At 50.9% G+C, this 12,091-nt stretch overlaps 2 protein-coding genes across 2 annotated transcripts; both read left to right on the top strand.

Moving 5' to 3' along the window:
- Positions 1–1,572: 1,572 nt before the first annotated feature.
- pmcA (putative P-type calcium ATPase) lies at positions 1,573–6,064 on the top strand (the record flags this gene model as incomplete). The annotated part of the gene is made up of 4 exons (XM_043293344.1): positions 1,573–4,599; positions 4,657–4,798; positions 4,856–5,096; positions 5,161–6,064. The coding sequence occupies 4 exons, from the start codon at positions 1,573–1,575 to the stop codon at positions 6,062–6,064; spliced, it is 4,314 nt and encodes a 1,437-aa protein (XP_043149279.1).
- Positions 6,065–7,969: 1,905 nt separating this feature from the next.
- On the top strand, positions 7,970–12,018 carry Aud_008468 (purine-cytosine permease family protein; the record flags this gene model as incomplete). The annotated part of the gene is made up of 7 exons (XM_043293343.1): positions 7,970–8,362; positions 8,470–8,693; positions 8,759–9,521; positions 9,570–9,732; positions 10,567–10,883; positions 10,950–11,536; positions 11,619–12,018. 7 exons carry the CDS (start codon positions 7,970–7,972, stop codon positions 12,016–12,018), a joined length of 2,847 nt encoding a protein of 948 aa, XP_043149278.1.
- Positions 12,019–12,091: the final 73 nt, after the last annotated feature.

The raw sequence follows: 12,091 nt of genomic DNA, 5'->3' as shown, positions 1-12,091 counted from the left end.
GAGAATTAGATAATAATACTATCATAGTGCTCGAGCCATCCTCAAGCGCTGGAGGAATCATAGACTTTCGGCTGCGTCAGTGGTTATTCTTCCTGGTGAGGTAGCATGGTAAACGGGATTTTGAACAGCAAATGGCAATCGGCGCAATGGATTGACGCAGAAGATTGCTTGGTAGGACGTATCCGTATATGAGTTGATGTCGTGGCAATGATACGCTGCATTAATTTCCCAAGTTCCTTAGGGTTATGAGGGTGATTGCATTGATTCATGAGGCATAGTTCAACAACTACTTAGTACTCCCCTATTTACTTGTATCTAGACTACTCACCCCCGGTACTTGTACCTGACAAGAAATAGTCAAGGCAATTCAGAGAGTTCATTCTCACTAGGAATTTGCTTGGTTCTGAAAGGAAGAAACCAAGAAACACCCATGAAAGTCATGGCTGATGAAACTATTGATTGGGGGAGAAAAGGAGGTGGTGTCATGGCGAAGCGAAAGGGAGGCGATTGAGGCAGTGCAAATGCAATGCCAAGTCAAGTACCAAGTTCCTACACCGACGACCTGTCTCCTTGATTCATCAAGGAGACGTGGCAAGATAATTCATTATGACCTGCAATTAAACCTGATTTTGAATGCTCATCCTCATCCGGTTGTCAACTATCCCTCTCCCTTTATCACGTTATGTACCTAAGATAGAATGGACAGATGGGAGATAGCTAGGCCAAGGAGGAAAGGTCCAAGTCCGTGACATGCGTCAGTTCTGCAAGCAGTTAATATTTAAATTTTAAACAGCTTGTTTTTCCTTACAATACCGCCGGTCTCGATCCCGAAGCGGATCCGTCTGGGACTTTGTGGCGTCAGAGACCCTGTCTTGTGGCCTGTCATTGGTGGCTAGTATGGGATTGATGGAACACACTTAAAATCTGTAATGTAATTACAGACACTCTACCCCAGGACCTTTCAGCATTGAGCACTTCTCCAAAGGTAAGTAGTGCGTACCAGTTTCTCCTACCTTCCTGCTGTCTACCTCATTGTGTGCTGTTCAAGGCCCTAAATGTGTAGCATCAGGGATATTGCAGCTTCCTCGAGGTTTTCATTCATGTCCTGAATAGTACCAACTGCATCACTGTCGGAGACGCTTAGTCTTCCATTGACAAAACAATCAGCAGCTCCTAACGACATTGTCTTGCGGGGAATTCTCGTCTGTCCATCTCGAATTGTGAGCAACTGTTCAACTGATGTGGAAGGTCACCGTGCTTTCTACGGCCTCCAAGCGTGTCTCTACCTTCTTCATGCCAGCGGGAGATTCGTCCGCTCAAATCTGCACCAACTCCTGAGCTTTCTTTTCTCCCTGCTTGCGTGCTCCTTATGTATATCTGAGCTTGATCGTGCTGTCTTCGAAACCTGGAATGTTGCCCTGCCCCTTGACACAGTTTCCTTGTATATTTTAAGGTGACTGCTTGATTCGCTCCTTCCGGGGCATTCCTGACCCAGCGTCTATCCCTTCCAGACCACACCATTACCCCAACTTTCTTGGAATCCGTTCTACGGGCTCCAAATCCTGAGCGATCATGTCATCGAATCCGAACCAAGACGCGAAGACTCCGCTTCGACGAGAACGAGCCCCGACCATCACAATAGATACATCCGCTGTGACGGCGACCCCGGCTCCGTCACAACCTACCCTACAAGTCTCGACCGGGTCTGTTGAGGCGAGCGATACTAGCGCTCTATTACATTACGGCACTCCATCGCCGACGGATCTGCGCTCATCGGCCTCGATTCGCTCATCAGCTTCGTCAGAGGGCCGGGACCATGAGAGTAGGCCGACGTCGCCACATAACGTGTCGTCTCCCACGTCGAAACTCACCGAGTCGATGTCCAATTCCAATTTTCTCTCTGTTCCTGGCACGAGATCCCGTGGAAATTCTCTTGAATCTGAAGACTCGAGCCAAACTGCCAGCAGCTATGGAGGAGAAACGTATGTGGGGGCCGCATCGCAAGCCCGTCCGGATAACGGGAATAAGAACGGCGACAACAAGAAGAACGCCAATAACGACAAAATACTTAGTGATGAGGAGGCTCTCAAGCCGGACCCTGGTCGCGAGGCTGAATTCCAGGTGGAGGATAACAGATTCGCTTTCTCTCCTGGTCAGCTGAATAAGCTCCTGAATCCCAAGAGCCTCGGCGCGTTCCACGCGCTGGGTGGATTGCAAGGATTGGAGAAGGGATTACGTACGAACCTGCGCAGCGGCCTGAGTGTGGATGAAAATACACTAGAGGGGACTGTGAGCTTCGAAGAGGTTGCATCCTCGGGAGCTCAGAACACCGTTCCCAAGTCTTATTCTGAACCCCCGAATCAGGGGCCACCAGCCAGATCGGACACGGCTCCTGCGAAGCGACACAACAACGCGTTCTCGGACCGAAAGAGAGTATACGGCCTCAATAAACTTCCCGAGAAAAAGCCTAAGACTATTCTGGAGCTTGCATGGATTGCATACAACGACAAGGTCTTGATCCTGCTGACTGTTGCCGCCGTTATTTCACTTGCTCTCGGTATTTACCAGTCCGTCACAGCCACAGATGGGGAAGCTCGGGTTCAATGGGTAGAAGGTGTTGCCATTATCGTCGCTATCGTGATCGTGGTGGTCGTCGGTGCTGCCAATGATTGGCAAAAAGAGCGCCAATTCGTGAAGTTGAATAAGAAGAAGGAGGACAGACACGTCAAGGTCATCCGTTCCGGCAAGACAGTGGAGATTTCGATCTATGACGTGCTGGTTGGCGATGTGATGCATCTCGAGCCCGGAGACCTTGTCCCAGTCGACGGTGTCTTCATCACTGGCCACAATGTCAAGTGCGACGAATCCTCCGCCACAGGTGAGTCGGATGTTTTGCGCAAGCAGCCCGGCAGCGACGTCTACCAGGCCATCGAACGCCATGAAACCCTCAAAAAGCTTGATCCGTTTATTGTTTCTGGTGCCAAGGTGTCCGAAGGTGTGGGAACGTTCTTGGTCACTGCTGTCGGTGTTAACTCGACATATGGTAAGACATTGATGTCCCTGCAAGACGAGGGTCAGACGACACCCCTGCAGTCAAAATTGAACGTGCTTGCGGAGTATATCGCCAAACTTGGTCTGGCAGCCGGTCTGCTACTGTTCGTTGTGCTGTTCATCAAGTTCTTAGCCCAATTGAAGGATATGGATGGTGCCGATGCCAAAGGTCAGGCCTTCCTCCAGATTTTCATCGTTGCAGTCACCATCATCGTCGTTGCCGTTCCCGAAGGATTGCCCCTCGCTGTGACACTTGCGCTCGCCTTCGCTACGACGCGAATGTTGAGGGACAATAACTTGGTGCGTTTGTTGAGGGCTTGCGAAACCATGGGCAATGCAACTACCATCTGCTCGGACAAGACCGGTACACTCACGGAAAACAAAATGACTGCCGTTGCCGCTACGCTGGGGACTACCATGAGGTTTGGAGACAAGTCCGCTGGAGTGTCTTCCGGCCAGGCCAATGGGGACCATAATCCCAACAACTCATCGGGCAGTATGTCGCCATCTGAGTTTGCATCAAGTCTCGCGGCGCCGGTGAAGGCGCTTCTGCTCGATTCGATCGTTCTTAATTCCACTGCATTCGAGGGAGAGCAGGATGGAACAATGACATTTATTGGATCCAAGACCGAGACGGCCCTCCTCAGTTTCGCGCGGACTTACTTGGGTATGGGCTCGATTAGCGAGGCGCGATCGAATGCAGAAATCGCTCAGATGGTTCCGTTCGATTCAGGACGTAAATGCATGGCCGTGGTCATCAAGCTTGAGAATGGGAAGTACCGGATGCTGGTCAAAGGCGCGTCCGAAATTTTGCTTTCGAAATCTACACGCATCATTCGTGATCCTACCAAAGAGGTATCCGATACGTCTCTCTCGGAACAAGACCGGTCCACCCTGGAGAACGTCATTACGCACTACGCTACCCAGTCGCTCCGGACCATTGGTCTGGTGTATCGTGATTTTGACCAGTGGCCCCCTCGTGGAGCGCCTACCTCGGAGGAGGACCGTTCGCTGGCCCAGTTCGACCCCTTGTTCAAGGACATGGTACTGTTTGGTATTTTTGGTATCCAGGACCCTCTACGACCCGGAGTCACAGAATCCGTCCATCAATGTCAAAAGGCTGGCGTATTTGTCAGGATGGTGACGGGTGATAATATTATGACTGCCAAAGCTATTGCTCAAGAATGCGGAATTTTCACACCCGGAGGTATTGCTATCGAAGGACCCAAGTTCCGTCAGTTGAGCAATCGTCAGATGCGTCAAATTATTCCCCGGCTGCAGGTTCTGGCAAGGTCGAGCCCCGATGATAAGAAGATTCTGGTTACTCAACTTAAGAAGCTCGGGGAGACGGTTGCTGTCACTGGTGATGGAACGAACGACGCTCAGGCTCTGAAGACCGCTGACGTTGGGTTTTCCATGGGCATCACTGGTACGGAAGTCGCAAAGGAGGCATCAGACATTATCCTGATGGATGACAATTTTGCATCGATCGTCAAGGCTATGGCTTGGGGTAGGACTGTCAATGATGCAGTTAAGAAGTTTTTGCAGGTAACTTTGGCAGCTTGACAGTTCGCATTGGTCTCAAGCTAACATTTTATCGTTCAGTTCCAAATTACAGTCAACATTACTGCAGTCTTGCTCACGTTCATCTCGGCTGTGGCTAGTGGTGACGAAGAATCGGTTCTGACGGCTGTTCAGCTGTTATGGGTCAACCTTATCATGGATACTTTTGCAGCCCTTGCTCTCGGTAGGTCTTGGTGCTGAACTCCGATGGAGCTATACATAGCTAACCGTTCTGTGATAGCAACGGACCCTCCGACCCCTCACATCCTCGACCGCAGACCTGAACCTAGATCGGCACCCCTCATCAACCTGACGATGTGGAAAATGATAATAGGACAAAGCATCTTTCAGCTCGTCGTCACCCTTGTTCTGAATTTTGCTGGAAAATCGATATTTCATCTTCATTCTGCCGAAGACATGGAACGGCTCAAGACGACAGTCTTCAACACTTTCGTCTGGATGCAGATTTTCAATCAATGGAAGTGAGTGAACACCTGGCTCCATGTTTACGAGGACGGAGATGGACAGTTGCTGACCGATTTAAAGCTCTCGCCGAATTGACAACGGTCTGAACATCTTCGAAGGCATTTTCCGCAATCGTTGGTTTATTGGTATTCAATTTATCATCATCGGAGGTCAAGTCCTGATCGTCTTCGTGGGCGGGCAGGCTTTCTCGGTCAAACCTTTGGTGGGTTACCAATGGGGCGTTTCTCTAATACTCGGCGTGATTTCGCTGCCTATCGGCGTTATTATTCGCCTTATCCCGGACGAGTTCGTTTCCAGGCTCATCCCCAGGTTCTGGACCCGCAAGAAGGGCCCCGAGCTTGTGGTTTCGGATGAGGATCGACGCTTCGAATGGAATCCTGCTTTGGAAGAGATCAGAGACCAGCTGACTTTTCTCCACACTGTCCGCGGTGGCCGATTGAGAAACTTGAAGCATAAGCTTCAGCATCCCCAAGAACTCCTTCCTAGATCGCGCAGTGGATCACGATCGAGAGAGAATTCTATCCCCTCGACCCCTGTTGGCGAGAACGGCGGTGCTTCACCCCAGCCTGCAACACCCGAGTCGCGCTCACGAAAGCGCACCCGATCTCGCTCTAACTCCGCTTTCGGACCCGCTGCCGCCATGGCCGGTGTGGTTGCCGGCAGTATTGCCGGATGGTCTCCGATTGAAAGAGCGCCAGGCGAAAATGACTCGGTCGGCTTCAACTCGAGCAGCCCTCACGGGGGGCTGGATAACCAAGAGGGGATTGAAATTCACCCAGACACCGCAGCCGACGAGCGCCTCGTCGGTGATTATCTATCTACTTCCAAGACTCCCCCGAGTCAGAACCCCGACCTGATCCCATACTTTGAACACGCTCCTCCTGCCCGTGCACCCTCCAGTCGTAGCAGACGGTCTACTTCAGGACGATCCCGATCTAGCCAGAGCCGGTCGCAACAGAGCTAGATGATATTCCTGCCCAGTCATCCTTATCATACGCATTTCATTTTCCTGGTCGAGACCAAATACGATGTACTCATAGACTTTTCTTTTGCTCGTTGTTAGAAGCGCTTGCTCACCGTCGCGTCTTTTTCCTGTTTTCGGCTTTGCACAGTATTCGCTGTCTCATATTACTGCATTCGGATGGTCTGGGAAGTTCGCTCTTAGACTTTGCACTTTGTGGAAACGAAATTCTCACCCCCTGTCTTAATACCCCTTTGCTTACTTGGCGATGTCGTGTGTTCTTATACTGGGGGCGTCTCCGGGATCCTGAAAATTCCGCTTAGTTGCTTACTTAGCTCAGATCTCTCTGATAGACCGGTCGTTCCTGCATGGGGTTTTGGGCCTGGCGCAAAGGCGGTGCGGTCTCTTTGTTTACTGTTTGTTCTATAGATTGCCTCTGCTACTTCCTCCTGGCTTTGCCGTCGTACAGATACCAATGATAATTGCTCTTTTGTTGTCTAGAAGCTCTAGTCAAATATCATCAGTAGGTACGCTACTAGTAGACAAAAAGTGCCTGCAAGAAACTAGGATGGAAGAATAAATGACTGAGAATTGGGCCCTACGGTGTATCCAGTCGGTCCTCCGACCTCCGTGCGCACTGCGTTGTATTCTGTACTTGTGATCCAGGAAAGGGGGAAGAATGTTGCAATCTAGTATCTACATACTATCAGTACTTTGGGTAACATAACACGGACGGTATCAGTGCGCGAAATCAAGAATTCTGCCGAGGGTGCGTCCTTCAACCTCCCTGGTTTGTCCAAAGTGAGTCTCTTCTTTGGCAGGATGACGGATCGGATGGACTGCTGCTTGGTGTTATTGTTAGGTTCATGTGATATTGTGCAGGTTATCTTTTCCATTTGAGCAGTAACGTATATGGAGGTATATGTAGGTATATGGGGGAGAGTGTCCATTCTCAGTTCACGAAATCAGGGAAAGTGGTCCGAGGCAAGCGTCATGAGCATGCAATGCAGTTCAGGTTTGGTGCGGTCTGCGATGCTATGCACTTTTGGCGAACCAGACTATGTACCAACCTCTCCTAGGCGTCCTGGTGTTCTCCTTACGTTGCTAGTGCATACCGTGCCGGCGCATCTGCAGAGCTTAATACTTAATACGTCCGACGGTATGTTGACATGCATGGTAGCGTGACGATTTGCGCGAAACGAAGACCCTTTGCTGGAGCTTTTTCAAAGCGTATTGGCCCTCATGGTTTAATAATAACTCGAAAGAATCCCAACACGGCTGTTGGAGACTGAGATCAAAGGCCAGGGTTGATTGCAGGGAGCCGACGGCCCTGTTTCAATGTGGTTGATGCTACCTCAGGTTCCTAGTGGCCTGGGTTGCTTTGTGGATGCTGATCCTGGGGACCAGGACACGGACGGCATTGGACTTACTGCATGGATCTCATCATGCGGGCTTGTGTGCCATGGTGGTCGGCACTCTGCAGCCGATGCGTAGTCTTCTGGGGCGGTATCCGTGATGCTGTGGAATGTCATGTTACCAGTGGTAGTGCAGGTATTACGTACCTTGTAAAGTCGAAATCGCTTGGTCCATACAAAATGATGTCAGTTCAATATCGCCTAGCAGTTAGATCACGTTTATTTCCTCTGAAAAGGTCTCTGCCTCCTTCTTCTCCTTCCACAGTCGCCCTTTTCTTCCTACCTATACTTCAGCCTTTCTGATAATCAGGAAGGTTCACGTTGTTGGTTTGCAGCTTTGGTCATACTCTGTCATTTTGTGATGGTAAGACCGATGCTAACTGCGCTAGCAAGATAGAGAGGGAAATCGTACCCTTGGTAGGAAAGACGAGGGAAGACGAGTTGAGCCCTTCTGCCTTTGGAGCGAACAGTGTCCGTTCTCATCTAAGCCAACATGGCGTCCGAATTTGAGAAGCCGCGCGAGTCCCCTTCTTTGCACACCGTTACACAAGTAGAGCTGGGGGACTGCGGATCCTCGAGCACCATCTGCCAATCACGATATCAACGATGGGCAGGGAGCATCAAGAACTTAGAAACCCGCGGGATTGAGCCTGTTCCACCAGAGGATCGTCAGAAGCCCACCACATCAGATTCGTTTCACATGCTGTTGATATGGTTCAGCATGGGAATGGCAGTAAGTCATATGGTTGTCGGTTCAATAGGAACACTGGTCATGAATCTGAACTTCACGGACGCTGCCCTCTGCGCCGTATTTGGAAACCTAGCTGGGGGTTTGGCGGTCGGTTATATGAGTACCTGGGGTCCTAGGAGCGGGAATCGCACACTTGTATGGACTTTCCCGATCAGTTCGTTTTTCTTTAAATCCTATCCGGATTTATACCATCCAACTTGCTTGACTTGAGCATGAGCCCGGCTCACGAATTGATTCTATAGGTCATGACCAGATATTTCATGGGTTACTACCCCAACAAAGTGTGCTGTTTGCTGAACGTGTTGACCAATCTCGGGTATGGAATGATCAATGCTATGGTAGGGGGTCAGATTCTGTCTAAGCTCTCTGGAGGATCTGTATCCGTCATTGTTGGAATTATCATTGTCGCCCTGGGCAGTGGGATCATGGCGACGTTTGGTATGCGCATATTCCATATATATGAGAGGTATTTGTCCTTGCGCACAGTGCTGAAGCAAAATAGCAAAGTGCAAGGCTGACTTGGGGACATAGATTCGCTTGGCTCCCTCAATTGCTCACATTCTGCATCTTGGCGGGATCAGCAATACCACAGTTTGACCTCCATACAAAGTCCGTCGGGTCGTCCGATGAGATAAACGCAAAGCGCTTAGGGTTTTTCTCACTCTGCATGTCCTCAGCTCTCTCGTGGGCGCCCTCTGCTGCAGACTTCTATGTGTATTACCCATCCACGGTCAGGCCGTGGAAGACTTGGTTGGTGACCACTATTGGAGGGTGCGGAGCGATGATGATCAGTCTTCTCCTGGGAGTTGGCCTGGGAACCGGTGTTGCAAGCAGTGTCAGGTGGCAGGCACTCTATGACGGAACTCCTGGAAGCTTGTTGATGGCTGGCTATGACAGACTCGGAGTGTTTGGCAAGATTTGCGCATTCATTAATGTGCTGACGGTGGTTTCCAACAACGGCCCAGGTTCGTATTCCATGGCAATGAACTTTCAAATGCTCGGAGACATCTGGTCGAGAATTCCGCGTCCTATCTTCACCATTGCAAGTACCGTCATTTATACTGCATGTGCCATTGGAGGACGGAATTTCCTGTATCAAATCTTCAAGAATTTCCTCCCTCTGATTGGTTACTGGATCGTCATCTGGTTCACCATCGCTGTCGAGGAAGATGTGCTCTTCAACCGGTGTCGAGGATACGATTGGACTATATGGAATGACTGGCGGAAACTCCCAGTGGGTGTTGCTGCTGGGGTCTCCTTCCTGATCGGATGGGCAGGAGCCATTGTGGGTATGGTAAGTGATAGGAACCATCTCTGTTTCTCTCAAAGCCACCTGCAACAGACCAAATTTGCTGACAGCTCGGGCGCCAAACAGGACCAAGTCTACTACACTGGGCCAATTGCGAATGCGACCACAGGAGGTTGTGATCTTGGGATCTGGCTCGGCCTGGGGTTCACGGCCATATCTTTTCCTGCTCTGAGACTGTTGGAGCTTCAGATGCTTGGTCGTTGACGCTGTGGACGACTTTGTCTCCACACGTCAACCGGATAGACGTCGAACGTTGTAGCTATCAAGATTGGATCCGACGCAGACGTGTTCCGTCCTAATCCTGTACAAACATGTTAGTCCAAGTTCCGCTGGTAGCATAGAAGTTGTCTCGAAAGATATTAGATGGTGGGCAAGGATACATTGTAAAAGTCGAGATTCAACATTTTCACGTTGTGATTCCATGTGTTCTTCAAAGCTTTCAGAGGTCAACGATGCCGAAGAGTATTGCACCACAGAAGCCATTCGTTTAAGTCTAAACTGAACACGAAGCATATATCGGCCGCAGCGTCCATATATATGCTTCAAGGATGAAACAGTGGAGGGACCCTTATCAATAAACCGAGGATCGCGGTGAAAGTGCGGGGAAGAGCTGAAGAGTGAAGGGTGTCCTAAGATAGTCTGGTGAGAAGTCATTTGATTTCCTCTTCCTTCTGAGGGTCTGATAGCTTGCTTTGGACTATGTCCTCGATGAAGTTAGAGTCCAGACTGAATGCAGTAGTCATCATCATTATTGACCTATGTCCGTCCGGGTAGCCGTCGAGCGCTATCAGGGACTCTCTAACTGTCGTGGGGCGGCCTGGGGCGGGCGGTATGTACATATGCCTGTTCTGTCTATCAGGAGCTGCCTAGACCACTAGCTAGTCTACTCCTTACACCAACAACGACATTCACCAAGGCAACCCCGCTTCTGTTAGTTTTAGCTCCTTTAGTACTTAGTCTACCTGAAGTCATTGGGCTCCGATCATAGAGAAATATCTTCTTCAACTCTCATGTCAATAATGACAAGTAGAAGAGATGAAGAGCATCATGGAGCAACTTGCAGCAAGGGTGAAGAGTGGCCCATTGGCAATTCTCACCACTGATGTATCACACGTCTCCTTTGGCCGGCTGGCCCCCTATATCCTGGCTTGCCTTGCAGCATATCCAGTGCTATGCTCTTTTCTCCGTTTCCGCAAGATGCGATGGCTCCATCGCAAGTACAATTTCCCAACCCGCGAGTCTCTTGCTCGCATGACCGATGACGAAGCGTGGGAAATTCAAAGGGTCATACTGCAGCAGGAGTTTCCTTTCATTTTCGTCAAAGCGCTACAATTTGCGCTCTTCAGGGTTAGCCACTCACTCGTTCTTGATTGATGCACTTGTTACGGGCAGTTCATCTAAGATACTGCACAGACGTACGGCATCCCCACTATATCTGGCCTCCTGACGGCAACGAGCCAATTCTCGAAACCGGAGACATCTCTCAAGCGCTACACCGACACCAGCGCCCTGATCCAGGAATTCATGGGACATCGCCCCTCCTCAGAGCGTGCCTGCGTTGCCCTCGCGCGCACCCGCTTCCTGCACACTGGGTACCGCGCCGCGGGCAAAATCCAAGAAGACGACATGCTGTACACGCTCGGCCTCTTCGCCATCCAGCCCGTCCGGTTCATCGAGAAGTTCGAATGGCGCACGTTGAGCGACATGGAGAAATGCGCCATCGGTACCTTCTGGAAGAGCATCGGCGACGGACTGGACATCAGCTACGAGAACCTCCCGTCAAGCAAGACGGGGTTCCGCGACGGCCTCCACTGGCTGGAGGAAATCATGGCCTGGAGCGATGACTACGAAGTCCGAAGCATGCTTCCGGACAAGAAGAACCGCGAGACGGCCGACCAGACTACCGCCGTGCTGGTGTACATGATTCCCGGCCCGTTGCAGCATATCGGGCTGAAATTCGTCTCGTTCATGATGGACGATCGCCTACGGAAAGCCATGCTGTAAGCATATGCATCTTCTTTATCTCATCCGCCTTTCTTGCCCCAGAAACCCAAAAGAACTAACTCGCAAACCTAAATCAAGGTACGACCCTCCCCCGCCCGCCTACACCAGAGTATTCTCGTTTCTCCTCCGCGCCCGTCGCTTCGTCATGCGCTACCTCGCCCTTCCCCGTCCCTACTTCCTACGCTACGAACCCTACACAGACAACCCAGACGAGCACAACCGCGTCTTTATCACCCAATGGGACGCAGCCCCCTACTACGTCAAGCCGACCTTCTGGAACCGCTGGGGCCCAACCGCCTGGCTCACCTGGGCTCTGGGGAAGCCGCTCCCCGGCGACATGGGCGATAAGTACTACCCGCAGGGCTACTACACTGCCGACGTGGGCCCAAAGTACTTTGAAGGGAAGGGCCGACAGACCATGGAGAAGATCGTGGAGGAGCTCAAAGTCTCGAGGACGGGGAAGTGTCCGTTCATTTGAAAGATTTGACCGGTCCCGTAGTTGTCCCGTCTGCGTCACGTCCGTTTTGTGCCGCAAAGGACGGCGCCATGTG

This window comes from Aspergillus udagawae (assembly GCF_001078395.1).
Source record: "Aspergillus udagawae IFM 46973 DNA, scaffold_6, whole genome shotgun sequence".
Taxonomy (NCBI): domain Eukaryota; kingdom Fungi; phylum Ascomycota; class Eurotiomycetes; order Eurotiales; family Aspergillaceae; genus Aspergillus; species Aspergillus udagawae.
This window is presented reverse-complemented; position numbering and strand designations above follow the sequence as displayed.